Raw genomic sequence first — 20063 nt, 5'->3', positions numbered from 1 at the left:
AAGATTTATTTTCTTCCTCTGAATCACTGTAGATATCATATAATGAATCATTTCCCATGTGACATGAATATGAATCATTTTCAGTATGGTACTCAACTTCCGGGAGAGTCACGTCTGTAGTCGTGTATGCCACAAAAGATGTCTACTTGCAAATAATATAGATTATATAATTTTTTACACATAAAGAATACTTTTATTGTTGTTGCTTATTTGCCTCTCTGTTAGTTTATTTGTTGGGGTATGGGGTGATGGAAATAAATTCGCGACAGGAGATTGAAAATGCAAACTGCTTGAGAATAGAAAGTCTAACATTTGTGCTTAAAACATTACCTGATACATAGTAGGTATCAGTAAACATTCATTAAGTATAATAAAAGACCAGTAAATAAGTAATTAAATATAATTTAACGTGTAGTCCATTGGAGCTCTGCAGGTAGGAAAAAAAGGACAATGAGAGGGGTCTAGTGAAGACTTTAAATCATCAAGTGTCAATCTCAAGCTATTCTAACTGCATTAAAATGAATTTAACATGTTTTGGGGTTCATTAGCATTTTTATTAATAAGTTTGATTTATTGATTTATTTATTTATTAAGAAGTTTGATTTAATACAAAGAATAATTTTCAAAGAGTGGGGGCATTCATGGATTGTAAAGCCAAATAATTCAGTGGAAATACAAATAATTTGATAAAAGAGACTTTTTTAGATTTATTTACCTACATAATGCAGTATAGAGTCTCTTTTTCTCTCTCTCTCTTAAAAAATCTGCATTATCCCTCCCATTCTTGATGTCAGATTGAAAGTTAAGCAGGGTCCCAGCATGACTGTCATGGTACAAAAGTCAGTTTGAAACCTTACCTGGCTATTCTCCAGCTGATACAATTCCCAGAGTGCTCTCACTGATGAAGGAGAAGGGAAAGTACTGCTCTTGCTACCGCTTCTTTTTCACGGCTTGGAGAGATTTTCATGTCTGCTTTTGCTTTCATCTTCCCTCATTATTGCTTAGGAAAAGAATGACCAACAGTTTTGCTTGCCAGGAACTATCCCAGGGACTGCCCTAGTTTTAGCATGGAAAGTCCCATGTCCATGAGACTGAAGACACCCCTCAGTCTGTGACAAATTAGGACACTTGGTTGCCCCAGTAATTAATGATCTTCTGATTAATTTTTATTAAATGAAAGTGATTTGATTAGTTATTGGTCTGAGGCCATTTTTTGCTTTGCTGTAGATCTTACATGAGCAAGTCAGTGAGATGCAAAATGCTCCAGGACTGGGATGAATTCTTTACCCAAGCAAACAGATAAACAAAAGAGTGCTACTATTTTTCTGGTATGTCAATATTCTCTGCCAGCCTTGTACTCAAGAAAGAAGAACTGAGTGGGAGTACTCTCAGAAGGCCTGGAAATTTTGAGGAAGAATGAGTTTTAAATTGAGGTATTTTGCTTTAGTTTGAACCTAGGACAAGATGGATTCTTAGACCAGTTTGGGAAGTCCCAGAAGATGAGCAGGTAATTAGTCAAGACTAGGGATAAAGGAAACCAACAAATGTGAGTTTAAAATACTTCCTTAGGAGGATAGAGTACATGGTTAGAATCATGTCTCATATTTCTTTGCCTTCTGTCTCCTTCTAACATGAAACCAATTGTCACTTTTTTTGGGGGATATATTTTTTCCCCAGATTTTATTCAATAACATGCCGATGTGGTATATAATATCTTTGATTCTGTCTTAAGATTAAAGTTGAAAATGGAAACCAGTTTCAACCAGCAATGAATACAAAACCTTGAAACTTGAACAAGCTGTTGATACAAATTTCCTGAAAACGTCAGCCTGTTTCAGTTCTCTTATGGGAAGTCAGGGAGTTTTATGTATTCAGGTTGGACCGAAATGTGAAATGAGAAGTGGCAACACATACCTGGAGACTGGAGGGCTGCAGAAGTAATCAGAATTTTAGAACCTCAAGAAAAGATGAAGCCAAGGAAGACAGAATTAAGGTGCTTTAAGGACTTTCTTAATTAGTCTCAGGACTAATTAAGGACTTGCTTCTAGTGCTTAATTATTTGAAAATTATGAAGGTTGTATGTTTCCTTCTTACAAAAGTAAAAGTTATCTTCCATCTAGCTAGCCCCTTGCCCCTCAGTATCTTCCTCACTCCATCAGGTAAAAAGTGGCAGATTGATGCAGTTGATAGTGGTGGAATTTCCATCCCCAAGTGACCAGTTGGCAAAGAGTGAGAAGGGATGTTAGCCACCCTCCATTCAATCTTTGACATTTGTAATGAGCATATTTTCAAAATGGAGGTCTGCTGGTATATATTAAAGTTTTCATCCATTCATAACTCTCAGGTTAGTTGCTATAGTGATGATGGTCCAAGGTACCATTTTATTTTGCCTTTGTTAAAATAAAGATGATAAGACTGACAGAATGTGCTCTGTGTTCATAAGACACCAAATTATAAACAAGACCTAAGACCATGCCAGGCAAAGGTCAAGTCACACACTCCTACACTTAAAAAATAAACTATATTCTAACTGCCAAAAGGGTTTTCTTTTTCTCTAGCATCTAAACAAACACTGGCCTCCAGATAAGCAATATTGAAACAATTGCATCTTACTGACTGCAAGACACTAATTAATTAATCCTCCACCCCTACCCCTGTTCCACAAGCCATAACTACAGCTTTGACTGGACAAGAGACTGATTTTAATAACTCTCCTGATAAGAGACCACTGACCATAGACTGGTTCTGGCCGGTTTACAGAGGCTGTGGCACTGAGTGCCTTCATGTCTTCTGTTTCACCTTTTGACATATAGGGCCTAATTATAATACATTTAATTGTTAAGTCTCCACCTCAAAGTGAACATGAGACATATGCAACTTGCATGTTTGCTTACTATTCATGTTTGCTTACTAAACATGCATGTTGCATATGTCCCATGTTCACTTTGATGTGGAAACTTAACCCACCTGCTTCAGAAATATGCATAGTTCATGTACCCCTTGCTTCAGAAATATTCATAGTTCCTCCTATAACCTGTTGAATATGTATACTTGGCCAACTCATTTAGCATAAATTCCTGTTCCACCCTTTCCTCCCTCAAAGTGCCTGCTTTTTGTCTCTGCCAGAGGCTACACTTCCCAGCCTGTCAAGATGTCCAGCCTGCAGCTGTAACCCTTTATAAGAAATGAAGTTCTCCTTTCCAAATTTATGAACCTCAGGATTGTTTATCAACATGTTGCTACTGCAATAGTCTCCTAACTGCTCTCCCTGTTGTCACTGTTGCTAACTCCAAATTCATTGTCTCATTGCAGCCAGAATGATCTTTGAAAAACAGAGATCATATCAATTCATCTGCCACTCTACTCCTGGGCTTAAACCCCTCTAATAACCTCCTGCCACACTCAATATTAAATATCTGAATTCCTTATCTCAGTAAACAAAGCATCATATAATCTAGCCCTTGCCTATTTCTCTTACATCGTCTTACCTGCAAAGCTCCAGCTACACAGTTTTTTTTTTTTTTTTGAATATGCTAAGCTAATGTCTATGGACCTTTGCAGTAACTCCAAATGTTTCCCCTTAGAGCTCTTGGAATGACTGGGTCTTTTTTGTTAGTCACTGAGTGTGTCATTCTTTATCATCACAATATTTTAAATTTCTACAGGCCACCTTTCCAATATGGACTTTTTTTCCTTGCTTATGTATTTATTTCTCATTGTCTGTTTTCACTCTTCAGCCAGACTGTCAGCTTCATGAAAGCAAGGGCTTGTTATCTTGTTCTGTGCACTAACCTCCACTTCTGGAACAGTGCCTAGCAAATAATAGGCACTCAATGAATCTTTGTTAAAGTAACTAATTTTTATCTTCAAAGAGCTGACATATCTGGTTGTATATCAAATATAATAAATGAAAAGTTAAATACATATGGCAACAAACAGAAGAGATGTATATGTAAGTACTACATAAAGCATTGATTTTGTTAAAAATGAAAAGGTAGTTAGGTTCTAAAAGCCAGTTTTGACTAAGGGAGGGCGGAAGTCACGGAGGTGGGGGGAAGAGAGAGGAGGGAGAGCAGAACTAGTAGACAGAGGATTTGTGCACAAACTTGAGTGCTTGCACAAGTTTTGCAAAGGAGACCTAGCTTGCCCAAAGCTGAAATTCTCCAGAACTGGAGCTTGCAGGGAAATGACAGTGGGCTGAAATATTTTGAGGTACAACTTTCCACTCCCAAAGAGGCCTGCTATCCCCTCCCACTCCCCACTCCGGCCTTTCCTTGGCTTGGCTTTTTTTAAAGAAAAAAAAAAAAAACTGAGCAGGTTTCTTTAGAAAAAAAAGAGGAAGTTCATAAAGAGTGTTTGTGGTAGTAGGGGGTGGGGTGGAGTGAGGAGTGAGGAGGCCGTCACCTCCCATGGAATCCTTAGTCTTGGGTTTGTAAACCACGCATAGGGGCTGTTTTAGCACAGCTGCTAAAATAGGCCAGGCCTGCAGGATATACGGGTGGGTATGTTTAGTTTCTAGATAACTTTTGTTTTTCTAAACTCCTTCTTCCCTTTCCCAAATCTGGCAAGCGTTAGTCATCTTCAACTCGGCAGGAACCCACAAGTGTGCGTGTGTGGCTCGGAGGCTTCAGCTGGGGCCCCGCCCTCGTCCCCAGGCGCACACTGACACACGCAGCCCAGACCCGGCCCGAGCGCGCTCCTGGCCTCGGCGTGGCTTCTCTCCAGCCGGGAGTCCCAGGGCCAGCTAGCCTCCTCCCCTAAAGGGGACGGCCTGTCAGTGCAGTGCCAGAGTCCAGCACCGGGAGGAAAGTTTCGGAGTGCGGAGGGAGTTGGGGCCGCCGGAGGAGAAGGGTCTCCACTCCTAGTTTATTCTGCCGTCGCCGCGTCCCAGGGACCCCTTGTCCCGAAGCGCACGGCAGCGGGGGGGACTTCAGCCCTCCAGGCGGGGTGGGTTCCAGGTCCGGGTCCGAGGCGGGCGCTGGAGGCTCGGCCCCAGGCCGGAGAGGAACTCCTTTGGCGAGCTGTCGCCGTGGGCCCGCATTGTCTGCAGGAACTCTCCGGAATCGAGAGGGGGAGGACTGGATCGCGCTTCCACTGGGATTCGTCAAGAGTTCCGGCGGCAGCTGCGGCGGTGGCGGAGACTCCCTTTGTCCTCTCAGGACCTCCCTCTCTCCCTCCCTCTGTCAGCTGGTGGGTCCCGCTGCCTCAGGCGCCGGCGCCTCAGCTGCTCGCCGCCCCCCACCCCAGAGTGCGTGCCGGGTGACTCCCGCCACCTTTGCGACCCTTCCGAGCTTAGGGGACTGCGAGCGGGAGGGAGTCGCAGGCCCCCGGCCGCAGGATGGTGGCGGAGCGGTCCCCGGCCCGCAGCCCCGGGAGCTGGCTGTTCACCGGGCTGTGGCTGTTGGTGCTCAGCGGTCCCGGGGGGCTGCTGCGCGCCCAAGAGCAGCCCTCCTGCAGAAGAGCCTTTGATCTCTACTTCGTCCTGGACAAGTGAGTGTGCGAGGGAGGTCCAGGGTCTCCTGGTGAGGGCGGCACTGGATCAGCTGGGGCTGAGGCTGAGATGCGTGTGCGCACCCCGAGGAGTGGTATTGGAAACCCGCGGAGGGGTGCCCTGTTGCTGTCTTCTTTCAAAGGGCAAGCGCGTTCGGATCTGTGTGGGCGGAGATCAGCAGGGTGGGGGTAGTGATTGGAGCCCCGGGCTACTTGGCTCTTTGGGGAGTTGGGGTATTCACTGTTTGCCAGTCTTTGGGCCTCTTGGGAAATGGGAGTGTGGCCTCTTGCAGGCCACGCTCCATCGGCCACAGAGTGCTTACCCACCTCCTCGACCCTGCTCGTACGCAGGTTAAAGTTTGCCTGGTTTTATCCTAATCATAGCGCTTTCACTGGAGCCAGGAAAAGCCTAGGGTTAACATGCCCAATGTGGTTTGCATTTCCTGCGAAGAAAGGCTTTTGTGTTTACTCTGAAGAGCTGGGTTCCACTCTAAACAATTAGGCAGGTATTTACCCACCCCAGAAAACGGGCTGACTTCTTCTTCTTCTTTTTTTTTTTTTTTGACGGAGTCTTGCTCTGGGGCTGACTTCTTTAACTCTGGGTACCACCAGAGTTTCAGTTACAGATACCCTTACTTAGCTTGAAAAAGAGGCCAGGTGCCCCCATGTTCGTGGCATTGAAGAAGGAACCATTTCAAAATGTTTACTTTTCAGTTCCGTGTTTTGTTTCTCTGATCAGTTCAATTTCATCTTTCAGGTCTGGGAGTGTGGCAAATAACTGGATTGAAATTTATAATTTCGTACAGCAACTTGCGGAGAGATTTGTGAGGTATCTTTCTTACTTTACTTTTCTAGGCAGTGGAGAAGTAGAGCAAAGTGTAGAATTTCGCTTTTCTGAAACCTTTTATAGGAAAAACTTTTCCTGAAATGTTACTTTTAAGTGCCTCAAGGTCGTATTGCACACATGCTGTTATTAGGACAGCCCTTCAGTCCTTGAGGGCTTATTTCATCTGGATCCCAGAAACTTGGCTCAGACTCTGGAGAAGCATCTTCAAATACTATTCCAAATGTCTTTTTCTTTCCGAATTTTCATCTGTTTTGAATTTCAGTTATGCTTTCTCATAATTTATCACATTAAAAAATAAATTTTATGCGAATAGTATCCATAATATATTTTTCTTTCCACACATTTCTTAGCATTATAGAGGCCCTCATTAAAACAAACAAAAAGTGTTGGAAAACTTCAAATGAACATGTGTTAATAACCCGCTACCAGAAAAGGCACTTGTGTGTGTGTTTAAAGCAACGACTTGTGTTTACACAATGTGTGGGTGTGTGGTTGGTTTAAAATTTAACTGTTCTATATATGCAATAAGCATCACCAGGAAAGACTGGTTTCCTCTCCTATAAAAAGCATTACTGGTATGAAATCCAGCTTACTCTCTTATTTAGAGGTAACTAGGAATTAGTGGCATCTCCTATTTAAAAATAACCTCAGGACACTAGGCTTTTGAGGCTTTTTTTTTCCCCTTCTTTTTTTTTTAAAGAAAAAATGCAATGAGCAAACACAAGTTTATCAAGATAATGGAAAGGACATGAATAGGAACTGTATCATTAAATATTGCTTCTTTCAGTCTTGTTAGCCCAAATGTTTTCTGTAAAACAGGCTTGGATGATCAAAACATTTTGAAAGTCATGTTGCAAGTAACTTCAAACAATCTGTAGAGGCCTAGGCAATCCTTGCTTTCAGTTATTGGCAGCAGTAAAGTTATCCCTATAAAAATGTATGCCTGTCCATGTTCAATCATCAGTCCCTTGCTTAAGAAGCCAAGTTTAACACTCATTTCTGGACAGGGTCTGAGGTAAAACTGTCTAGGAAAGAAAAACAAACAAGATCCTATGTCCCTAAATGTCAAAGGCAGAACAGACAGTTGTTTATAAATTTTCTAATTTAATCCTTCAATGTGAAAAGGGTGTCATGTAGATTTTGATCAAAAGCAATGAATCACATCACTACAACATTTTAAAGAAGCAAGCTCTTATCTTAACTCATTGATCTGGTTTTTAAGTTGGAATTCTATAATTCACAGTTGTCTGGCTCAAGCCTAGTTGCTCAATTACTAACAATACATTGTAGGAAGTGAATAAGGGTGACTAATGAAGAGACTGACTTTTAAAATATGTAGAAGCCTTTGAGAGGATTCTGATTTTCAGTTTATAGATTCTAGTTTCATATCTTCAGTTTTGAATCTTAGTAGTAGTTGCAGAGAGTGTCCGAGAAGCAAGAACCATTCTGTGAGAGACATGCCTAAAACTTGAAAGATATAGCTGACTGGGGCACTTGTTGCCAATGGAAAATAGCATGTTTGAGACTTAGAAAATAAAAAATGCCTAAGCAGAAAGTGATTTATTGTTTCTTTCACATTTTCCATGACTCTTTAAGTAGGCTTACTTCAGGATGACTTTTTTATAGACTCATATCATAGTTATGGTCATTAAGTCAAACTGGGTACTCTCCACCCATAAGTGTTGATAACCATAATCACTTTGAAGGGCCTGGCCACCTTTAAAGGAAATGTTGTAGAAAACCAAGGGAAGAGGAATTTTCTACGAAAGAATTTTACATCAGCTTAGAATTTATCTTTCCAGTTAGTCTCTTTCTAAATGCAAGTCCTTATGGGTCATGGAGGGGTATGTGAGTGCTGGGAAGCATTGACTAAATCCAAAATGACTTATGCAACAATGTTAAGCAGAGTTCGTCTATTTACTTAGGGAATGTCATTTAAAAGAAGCCTGGACCATTCAGTGAGACCAATTTTAAATGAAACTCCCTAACTATACATCTGTATCGTATCAATATTTCTTTTTAAAAATGTTTTAACTGCCTCTTTTCTTATTTTGCAGCCCTGAAATGAGATTATCTTTCATTGTGTTTTCTTCTCAAGCAAGTATTATTTTGCCATTAACTGGAGACAGGTTAGTGCATTATCATTTCACTGCAGGCTTTTAGTAGAGATGAATTTTAAAGGCATGATTGATATTTCCAAGTGGTGATTCAGGCCTCTCAGTGGAATCAAGCAGATGCACAGACAATTCAGTTCTCTAATAGAAGGGAAAGGAGGTTTGAGTAATATAAAAGAGCAGTTAATCTGAAAATCAATATCATTTATAGTGGCTGTGGAATGTGCAGTGAAATCTAGATCCCTGTCTTAGTTGTATATTCACCACTTCCTACCTTCCCCGGCCTCTCTGTTACTGTAAGTAGTTCTACATTTTTCTTGTTTAGATATAATATATTAATCAACCAGGAATTTGAAGAACATTGAGGGGGAGAAAGATATGGATCCTTTTGGATAATTTCCTAGATTCAGTAGACATCCTGGATTTCTGGTCTTTCTCTGAGGTCCATTGATGCTGAATATATTCACCTTTATAAAGGAACTTAGTATATATCAATATGTATACCAATATATCTCTATATCTATCTACCTATCTATCTAATCTCCTTAGTGCTTTTTAAAAGGTGTCTTTTCCAGACCAATGTCACAGTATTTCATATGACCACATTTCTGTGTCATTCAAACAGTGTCAATGACAAGTTAGAAATAGTCATTGATATATTTTATGTTATTTTTATTTTTTGAGACAGAGTCTCTCACTGTTGCCCAGGCTGGAGTGCAGTGGTGCTATCTTGGCTCACTGCAGCCCCCACCTCCCAGGTTCAAGCAATTCTCATGCTTCAGCCTCCCAAGTAGCTGGGATTATAGACACATGCCACACACCTGGCCAATTTTTGTATTTTTTTAGTAGAGACGGGGGTTTCACTGTATTGGCCAGGTTGATCTTGAACTCCCGACCTCAAGAGATCTGCCTGTCTTCACCTCCCAAAGTTCTGGGATTATAGGTGTGAGCCACCACGCCCCACCTCACTGACATATTTTAAAGAATGGGATCCATAGTGGGAGGGAGCTTTTATTCTTCATTTTTATGTCTACTTTATTTAACAGAGTATGTAAGCCAGTTTTTGGTCAATAAATTCTTGTTGAATGAATGAATGAGTGGTTTCCTGTTATTTTGAAATAAAATTTTTCTGAACTGTAGTTTTAGCAAGGGAAGCTGGTGTACTTTGTTTTGCATGATATGTGAATTTCTGAAAAGTTAGCTGTAAAAACAGTTTTTTGTAAATTAAGTTTTCCCTTGAAAGGGTCAAGAAATCATAATATCTAAAGGAACTGGGGGAGAGAACTTATTTATGATTCACTTAATTGATTTAGAAAATTATCCATATAAGATTTTAATCTTTGTGCTTTTAGTTTTCCTTTTCCTAGAGAGGAAAATCTCTCTGCAGATGCTGAGTGCAGCCTAGGATCTTGTCTTCCCATTGATACTTCTCCTTTCTTTCTTCTTTTTAAATTTAATTTAATTTTAATTTTAAGTTCTGGGATACGTGTGCAGGGCATGCAGGTTTGTTACATAGGTAAACGTGTGCCGTGGTAGTTTGCTGCATCTATCAACCCATCACATGCATTAGCTATCTATCCTGATGCTCTTTCTCCCCTGCACCCCTCACAGGCCCCAGTGTGCGTTGTTCCCCTCCCTGTGTTCATGTGTTCTCATTGTTCAGCTTCCACTTACAAGAACATGCAGTGTTTGGTTTTCTGTTCCTGTGTTAGTTTGCTGAGGATAATGGCCCTCCTTACTTTCTTGTGTGGATGAGACTCTCATCAGGAGCCAGAGCTATGGTAGTCCACAACCCGTGTATGGCAGCTTTCTATGCTCAGTGATTTAACAGTTCTCGCCTTTATGAAAATAAATTTTCTCCATTGCCCAGCTTAATTTCCAAAGAAACAGCTTTGTATCTAGCCAATCCAAAAAAAAAAAAAGAACCATTTTAACATTTATGGCATTCCTATATATAGAAAAACACTTAGCATCATGCCAGGCTTGTAGAAACTCTCAGTCATTGATAGCTGCAAACATTGTGCCAGGTTCTTTGCTAGACACTTTGCATATGGTTCCTCAGCACTTTGAAGATGAAGTGTAGGTCACTGGGTGACCAGATTGGTATTGCTTAGATACGCATGGAAGGGGTTTAAATCTTTAACCCACGTTAGTGATTCTTCTTTCATCATTGGTTGAATCTAATAGGGGAGACACTGAAATAGGTTACATAAGAGGCCTTTCTTTCTTTCTTTTTTTTTTTTTTTTTGTGAGACAGAGTCTCGTTCTGTTGCCCAGGCTGGAGTGCAATGGCATGATCTTGGCTCACTGCAAGCTCCACCTCCCAGGTTCACACCATTTTCCTGCCTCAGCCTCCCGCGTAGCTGAGACTACAGGCACCCGCCACCACGCCCGGCTAATTTTTTGTATTTTTTGGTAGAGACGGGGTTTCACGGTGTTAGCCGGGATGGTCTCGATCTCCTGATCTCCTGACCTCGTGATCCGTCCGCCTCGGCCTCCCAAAGTGCTGGGATTACAGGCGTGAGCCACTGCACCTGACCGGAAGAGGCCTTTATTTCAAGAGGCAGCATAATGTTGCAGCTAAGAGTCACTAGACCAAATCTACCTGCGTGTAAATCCTGGCTTTCCAATTTACTAGCCAAATGGTCAAGGATAAGTTGCTTAACCTCTTTATGCTTCTTCTTTTTTCATCTATATAATGGCGGCAATGATGATGATGATGATAGTAATACCTACCCCATAAAATTGTTACATGAATGAAAGTTGATGAATGTGAAGTATTTAGAACAGAGTCTGGTATATAAGTTTTCAAGAGATAAAGGCTTTATCACTATTATTATCATCTGGAGCTAGGCAGTATACAGTATTTTAATGATCAGAGAAGAATCATGCTTACATAAAGAAAATATTGCCCTTCTTAAAAGGATTTATAATATTCCAAAAGGAATTTTAATAACACTACTTGCAACTTGTTTTATACATAGTTGGTTCATCTGTCTCTTCCTAAATATAAACACTTTAAGTTTTAATAAATTTCACTATTTGTGGCATTTTTAATTAGTTTGGGGTGGCAGAAAATAACACTGAGAATGCCTAGGCTAGAGTTCCAGTTTTGCCACTGACTGATTTGGAAACTTGGGGCAAATTGTATACCAGTGTATCAGTTTTATGTCCATAAGGTGCAGGACATAAAATCTTCCATATTTGAGTTATTGTGAAGATCAAAATAAGATAATGTATATAAAGTTCCTTTGTATAGCATGGGACAACCTCCAATAAAGGACATTATTTTCTTGTTCTATATTGCTATTTTACTAATTTTATTTAATTAAATCAGTAACTTCTCAAGTTTCTGTGGTCCTCTATATTTGGATATAGGGTCACTTTTCCTCCATTACACACTTTTAAGTGTGAAGAAACAATTTGCATGTTATATGCAGATCAGTAAACAAATGATTCCACAACTATTGTGAATCTTTGTTTCAAAGCCTAGAAATTGGAATTCTGCATATAAACTATTAAAATCTTGATGTTATATATTACAATCACAAATAGATCAGAGTGTGTGAGGAAAGCAAAGGTTAAGCAAAGAAAACCAAAGGTTGAGCACTGCAGGTTTCACAATTTTTGTTTCTAGCACTCATAATTCTTCACAATCTTGGTAAATAAGTAGCTCTTTCATGTTTCTCAGAGTGTTGCTCAAGATTCTTAGTAGAGATGAGGCAAAATTAGAAGGTAGTAAATACTTACCATAGGGCTGTGTCTTCTGTTATGCTTTCAGCATGGCATCCGGTACTATGTAAATGCATGAATAAAGTAATAAACATGCCAAAAAATGATGTTATGCATTTTATATACTCGTAACTTAAAAACCTTATTCTTTTAAATACTTTAATTTGAAACACTGCCTTCTTTTCTCTTGCTCTCATGATTTTTACCCTTCATATGTCTGTTAGTCCATTCCTCCACCTACCCACCCACCTACCTAAAGACTTGCTTATCTTATATTCAATGCATTGAGTGCTGTGGAACCTGGGGTAACACAAAGATAAGTAATCTAGTGTGTGTGTGAGTAGAGGTATACACATGCACATAAATAGCCCAGGGATGTATTATAGGGTTAGGTAAGAGAAAAATGCCAAGTGTTGATTCAGTATGGAAATACCCAGCCTTTCAATAGTAGAGAATTTGGAATCAAGACTAATTAAAAAGTATTTTTAGTTATTATTTTGCATAATTGGGGATAGTGAATTAAGCTCAGTTCTGTTAAATATTATGCTAATACTGTAACAGAGATTTAGTTAAAAACATTTATTGAAAAATTATTATACACCAGGCAGTGTGCAAAATACTTTCCATGCATTGCTTCACTTAATCCTCATATGAACTTCCTGTAATAGATACTGTTATTACCTCGACTTTACAAATGAAGAAATCAAAACTGACAATGATAAAGCGGCTTGTCCAAGCACACACAGTTAACAAGTTGTAAGCAGTATATTGGCTACAATAATCTTTTAAAGTTAAAGCCGATATTCCACTCTCATGCTTAAAACAATTTCATCACTTAGACTGGAAAGCCAGTGTTTCCCAAAGGCCTAAACGCCCCATCCTAGTGCCCCAGCCAGTCCTCTCCTGCAACATCATGTGGCACAGTCTAGCTCAAGTGGTCTTGTTTCCATTCCCTGAACAGACTGAGCTTGTTTCCACATTAGGACCTTTGCTCTTTCTTTGCTGCAGATCTGCCCCTAGCTGGCTCGTTCTCCTCATTTAGGTTTCATCTTACATGCCACATTTTCTGAGAAGCCTTGCCTGGCCAGCAGGTCTAAAGGAACCCCACCTCTCCTCCCCAGTAATCTCTTACAATACTATATTTGGTTATCACATTTTCAAGTGGTTCTGTTGGTTAATTTATTTTTATCTTGATGACTCTAATGTAAACATGAAAGCAGGAGTCCTCATTTGTCTTGCTCCCCCATGTATCCCAACACCTAGAACAGAGCCTGATGCTCAGTAGATGCTCAATAAATATTTGTTGAATGAGTGATTGAGCTGATATGACTTCAGAACCTTAGTTATTAGCTGCCATCATAGATTGTCTTTTTTTGTGATTATACCACATAATAAATAATCTTATATTTGCTATTTTTCTTATTCCTACTCTTACAAATCAGTTATAAATATTTACAACTCCCTTTCATTACACTTGCCCCCAGCCTGAAAATGTCTTATAATTGTTTGACCTGAGCACAATAATCAATTACTTGGGGAAAAAAATCTTCCGTAGGCAAACTTGTAGGAAATTATAGAAAAGTCACTTAATTAATTTTGGACAATATACACATTTCTATTATTTGAAATTTTTTTTCTAATTTCTTAAAAGCTGAATTAAAAATTTACTTGTGGAAAAATTGTTCTTTATATACAGTAAGTAACTTATTAATTGGTACATTCATTTTAGAGGAAGCTTGGTAGTATCTATAAAAGTCTAGAAGGTTCCTTTCAGTAAGTCTACTTTTTGGGACTATGTCCTACTGAAATACTAGCATTAGCATGGAAAGGTAGGTCTAAATACAAAATTGGATACTGCTACATTGTACGTAATGGTGAAAAACTGTATTCAATCTAAATGCTTATCAATTGATGATACTATAATTAAATTAGAACATATACATTGGATAGAATACTATGCAGTTATTAAGAAATAGGAAAGTCTGTACATATTTACAAGAGAATATATAAGAGATATATATATATACTAAGTTTAAAAGCAAGTAGCAGACACTCTTAGTATGATTTTATTTTTATAAAATAAAAAGAAAACAAAATCCCTAACTGTTTATATGGTGAGGGGGGTGTATGTGATTGAAAATGCAAGAAAAGAAGTCTAGAGAACATACAACAAATTGTTAACAATGACACTGTCTTAGGCATGATATTGAAGGTGGGAAAAACCTTCACAATTTTAATTTATATATATATATGTGGTTTGATTTTATTTCAACAAGAATGTATTGTTTATAAAAAATGAATGCTGAAATTAATGTTACTATCTTGGAATCAAAATGGAATTCAGAGGTTGGAAACAAGAAGCATTCAGGAATAGAGCATTTTCAACCATTACTATAGAGAGTCCTGAGGTTTTTTGTTAATGAAAGGACCAGGATTGGACCTTGGGTGGAATAGGCATAGGAGCTACATACTAGCTGTGTGACTTCTAACAAATTACTTACCCTCTTGCTGCCCAATTCCTGGGCCAGTTAATAAGAGTGAATTATTCCTACCATACAGCAATCTTGAGAAAAGTATAATGCGTGAGAAGGACTAACTAAGGTTCTACACATAAAAAGAACACAATGGGTATTTATAACTTTATCAGTTCACTTTTATTTCTTTGCTTCTATCGCCTACCTGCAACTAACTACCTTTTAATTTTTTCTCATTTATAGTTTTTCATTTTTTTTTCATTTTTCTTTTCTTGTTGTTGCTTTGATGATTGGATAGGAAGGAGGCCAAGGCTAACATGGGGTTTGGCAGTTATCAGTGGACACCATCCTTATTTTCATCATGATGTACCAGGATTCGAGCAGATGTTTAAAGAAATCAAAGGACTATGCTCAAAGTGACACAGCTAAGCAGCTAGAGCCAGGGTTCACACCCAGGCCTGATGCTGTGCATGAGCACTTCACCACCGCACTGTATTCACACTCTCTGGGTTCTCCTTCTCCAGTTTTCAATCAGTCAGAATTAGTCACAACTCAAAAACATCGTCATTCCCTAAATTTATTCTATTCTTAAAAACCAGTGAGGGGGTGAAAAGATGAGACAATAGTTGGGTTAGCTAAAAAAAATTCCATTAGGCAAGTATTTAGTCCTGTTTTGAAAAGTCTGTTTTGGCCACACATTGTGCTAAACCTGAGGGGTCCAGGCAGGGCAGCAACTCAGATTCTAGTGATGGACATGTTAGCAGTCACTTTCGCTGAAGTCCCACATCTGTTTTATGAGCATGTTCTAGAAAATTAAGTACATTGTTACTCATGCCTGGGAGACAGACCTGACACATGGAAGTGGTAAAATGCAGGGGTCGATTTTTCATGATTTAGTAAGGCAGTGAGTGGGAAAATGGAGTAAAAGTATGCAAAACGCAGCAGGCCTGAACTTCAGGTGTGAATTGAGTACCACATTTTGGTAGGTGCAGGCCAAATTGGAGAATATTTTTAACAAAATTCAGATTGTACAGGGTATTTTGTGAGCAGATATTTCTGGATCTATGACTGCTACCTTGGATTTGCTGGTTGACTCTGGACCACAGAAACCTTGGCCTATGTTGGCATTAGAATGACATGTTAAATAAACAATAAGCATATTTTACATAGACTATAGTAAGATACAGCTAAAACCCGTTAGTTCCCAAGATTTTAGAATGTATTAGCAATGTGTGTCTTTAGAAAAAATCTTTCACTCATTTGAAACCTTTAAACAATTTTTAAATTGAGGAACTTGGTGAGAACAAATGACTTGTTAGAGGTTCATCCGTTAAGCAGTATGTAGGGCGGCAGTATATAGTAACACAGTTAAGTAGAGCAGGTATATGTGAATGAACGTATTTCTCTTCATACAGTTTTTTTTTCTATTTTTCTTACTCAGGTCAATTTTGTGGTTTATTAATGGAAGGAGACAATAAAAGTATCAAAGTTTACTGAGCAGTTACTATATATTACATATTTTACTAAATTCTTCATATGCAATAGCTCAGGTAAAGTACAATTCTAAGTGAATTCTAAGTGAATTATAAATCATTAGCAATTTTATATAGTCATAAATAACATCTTGAGAACATTTTCGTTTCATATTCTACTCAATCTATTAAATTTTACCCTAAAAGAGACATTTCAGGATGCTGTGTAATTGGCTAATTATCATAAAATCCTTATGTATTGCTACATTTTGTTTTGGAATTACTATTTATTTCAAGCACATTAAGTCTGTGGCTAATAATCTATTGAGAGTAAAGAAAAGAATTTACTTATAATATAAATACCTATAGTATTCCTGCAATTATATAAATTGGCATTTGACAACATGAGTGTGTGAGGCTTTTTGTTTTAGTGGTAGATTATTTCTTTGGTGGCTTCCAATGAAGCATAGAATACACACACACACACACACAGACGCACACATACACTTTTTACTTTTTAAAATCTGGGTCTAGGCCTATGATTTATTTACTTCAATCAATAGAATGCAGCAGACATGAGCATGAAACTGCCAGTTTGAGTTCCAGGCCTAAGATTTATTAAGGCATGGTAGTTTCCTCTATTGTTTTCTTGGAAACCATCTGTCATATGAAAACTTTGACTACTCTGAGACCACCATGCTAGGAAGAAGCCCAACCTAGCTATGTGGAGGAGAATCGAGACACTGGTTAACAGTCCTAGCTGAACTCCTAGGCAATAGCCAGTATCAGCGCTGGCACCGACTTGCTAACCATGTGAAGGCATTCCGCTTCTAGCCATTCCAGTGGCTCAACTGGCAGCATGTCAAGCATGAGAACTGCTCATTCAATGCACAGTGCCATGAGAAACAATCAATTTTGCTGATAACCACTAATTTTGGGGTACACTAGACTCCCCTTATCTGAAGGAGATCTGTTCCAAGAACCCCAGTTGATGCCTGAAACAACAGGTAGTGCCAAACCCTATATATACTATTTTTTTCTATACATACATACCTATGATAAAACTTAATTTATAATTTAGGCACAGTAAGAGATTAACAACCATAACTAATAACAAAATAGGACATTTATAACAATATACTGTAATGAATCCTTACAGTGGCCCCATGGGGGAGATATTTATATTCCTATTTTATAAATGAAGAAACAAGGTTGAGCTTGGAACTAATCTCTATTCTGTCTGTAAGCTCATGCACATCTTCATCCATACCATCCCAGAAACTATTTATGGTTTAAGAGATTATGCTGTTTACCCAAAACTCTCATACAGAAGCAATGACTGGCAAAATAGGTAATTCAAAACGCATTCCAATAACACAAGAAAGTTTTAAAATTAGGTTAGATCGGAGGTTCTTAATCCTGGCAGCGCATTAGAATACTCTGGGGAGTTTTCAAAGGCCAGTGATAACCCTGACCCAACACAAACATGTGAATTAGAATCTCTTCAAATAGAGTCCAGAAGAGCTTTTGAAAATCCCCTCAAATGATTCCAGTGTACAGCCAGGGTGGAGAACCACAGTGCATATATAGAGCTTTATGTGAGTGACCCCTGGACTGAGTGTGAGGAATTCTCATATCACTGTGTTCACATACAACAGATGCTCAACAGATGAGTGTAGACTCATTGACTGAAATCCTGAAAGAGCTTTGAAATCTGGAAAGTTAAGATGATGTGCATTGGAAAGTTCAAGTACTGTACAGACACATCGTAGAAAGAAAAAGTAGGAGATACTGAAAATAAAATTATGCCTTCATTGTTAGTTGGTCAATTCAGGATTCCCTGCAGACTGTTTTATGACACCATGATTTCAGCCTATCTTTATTTTAGTTATAATGCCTTGCATACCTTCCACATCCAAAGTGTTTCAGAGAAAAGCTACTGACATGGCACAGTGCATGGCAGTTGTGGTGGCTATTTTCCCTTCCCTTCCTCACTCCTCTCCTCTCCTCCCCTCTCCTTCCCTTCCCTGCCCTTCTCAGCAAAGAAATTAGGGAGATACAAATAGAGCTGAAAGTGCTAATTTCATACACTAAAAAATTAGCCAAGCTTGGGCGTAGTGGCTGAAGTCTGTAATTCCAGCACTTTGGAAAGTCAAGATGAGAGGCTTGCCTGAGGCCAGGAGTTCAAGACCATCCTGAGCAGTATAGTGAGACCACATCTCTATAGAAAATTTAAAAGTAGCCTGGTATAATGGTATATGCCTGTAGTCTCAGCTACTTGGGAGACTGAGGTGGGAGGGTTGCATGAGTCCAGGGGTTTGAAGTTGCAGTGAGCTATGATTGTGCCAGTGCACTCCAGCCTGGGTGACAGAGTGAAACTCTGTCTCCAATATATATGAAGCCTCTAAATGAAAGCGAGGAAAACACCATATATATATATATGGTGTTTGTGTGCCTCCTCTTTCTCTTTCTCTTTTTCCCTCCAGTTGATAATGGAATTTGGTCCCCCAATTCTCAATTAAAGAAAACCAGGGCTTTAATATAACATTTTGTTTGTTCAATTCTTGTCTCTTTCAAAAAAGTATTTGAGGCTGCATAGAAATTAATAGTGTTGCAGAAAATTAATAAAATATAAAAAGAAGAGTGCTAAGATTTTGGAAAAGGGGATGAAACACTATGATAACCACAGGAACTTAACAGAATTTTGTGAAAGAAATTTACTGTGGGCTTCCCCAGTAGTCAGGGCAAGAAATAAGTTTGCATGGTTGTCAAGTGCAGAAAAGAGGAAGTACATAGCAACTACTTAGGGGTGACAAAGAAACTTCTGCTTTGAAATGTTATAGGGGACGATGCGTGTCATGACAGCAGCATCCTTGACAACTGCTTCACAACAAATACAAAGTAGTTTCAATATTGCTTTTCCCTATAGTTGAAGACATAACTTGAAAGCCAAACTCAGTGAAGCTGATCTTCTAAGATGTTGAATTCAAGGAGTTATCTTTATAACATAACCTTATAACTTATCTTTATAACTTATATTATAACTTATCTTTATAACATAACTTTTCTTTCTTCTTGTTCTTAAAATTTTAGTCATTTTCGCTTTCATTTAGAGGCTTTTTTTTTTTTTAACATTACAGTGGGGATGAATGATTTCTGTTTTTAACCTACCACATTATTTTGCTTTTTCACCGTTAACTGTTTACCAATTGAAAAACTTAATATTTATTTTCAGTTGCTTGGGATTCTTCAAGGGTCTGAGATCTGTCTGCCCTGTCTTGTTTTGGCCTTTGTTTCCCCTAAAGTGACACCTTATTGATTGATAAGAGGCTGACAGACTTCAGGTAGTTACCCTGAAGGGAGTACAAGGCCAGGACTCACATGTGTTTTTCTTGGCTATGGAAAAGGAGCACTTTCCTCTTAGGATCATGCAGCTGCAAAAGTAATGATGGGATTAAGTGGAGCTTGGAATCTTATGGTGCAGGTATAGGTACGGATAGAAAAACCGCAAAGTGCTCTCTCTCTTCCAGTGTAATAAGCTAGCAGATATCTGACTGTACAAAAAAAAACCTTGAATCCACGTTTGGGAAGTTCCTTTAGCTTAAAGTCTTGTGCTGGTGTTGTCTGGGCCCCAGCAGCAATGGTGAGCTGATTTGAACTGAATGGAGAAGGCTGTCTTATGCAAAATCTGTTTGTGTAAACTTGCATTTCACTTGTTGGCAGCAAACACTAATGCTTGAGGACACACTGCCACTCATTTCTGAGAAGCACCAAATATTTGACTTTTATCTGCATTCAGACAGAATCAGTTTCAAGTTGTTTCTGTAGCTATCAAACGTAAATATTTTAGATACAACAAGCTTATGAATTACATAACTTATGCTATCATCCTTGGAATTATAATTTTTTTATGATATATTGAAAAATTTATTGA

The 20063-nt window shown here is 38.8% G+C and overlaps 1 protein-coding gene across 2 annotated transcripts in view; it reads left to right on the top strand.

Moving 5' to 3' along the window:
* Positions 1 to 4132: 4132 nt before the first annotated feature.
* ANTXR2 (ANTXR cell adhesion molecule 2) overlaps positions 4133 to 20063 on the top strand; it is a 159369-nt gene continuing 143438 nt past the window's right edge. Inside the window, exons 1-3 of one of the 2 annotated variants that reach the window (XM_031010222.3) lie at positions 4133 to 5490; positions 6248 to 6319; positions 8395 to 8466. In XM_031010222.3, coding sequence (XP_030866082.1) covers positions 5339 to 5490; positions 6248 to 6319; positions 8395 to 8466 — 296 coding nt within the window. In that variant the 5' untranslated portion in view covers positions 4133 to 5338. The remainder of the gene's footprint in view (positions 5491 to 6247; positions 6320 to 8394; positions 8467 to 20063) is intronic. The other variant, XM_031010221.3, reaches the window with a different exon arrangement.

Source organism: Gorilla gorilla, chromosome 3, assembly GCF_029281585.2.
Source record: "Gorilla gorilla gorilla isolate KB3781 chromosome 3, NHGRI_mGorGor1-v2.1_pri, whole genome shotgun sequence".
Taxonomy (NCBI): Eukaryota; Metazoa; Chordata; class Mammalia; order Primates; family Hominidae; genus Gorilla; species Gorilla gorilla.
This window is presented reverse-complemented; position numbering and strand designations above follow the sequence as displayed.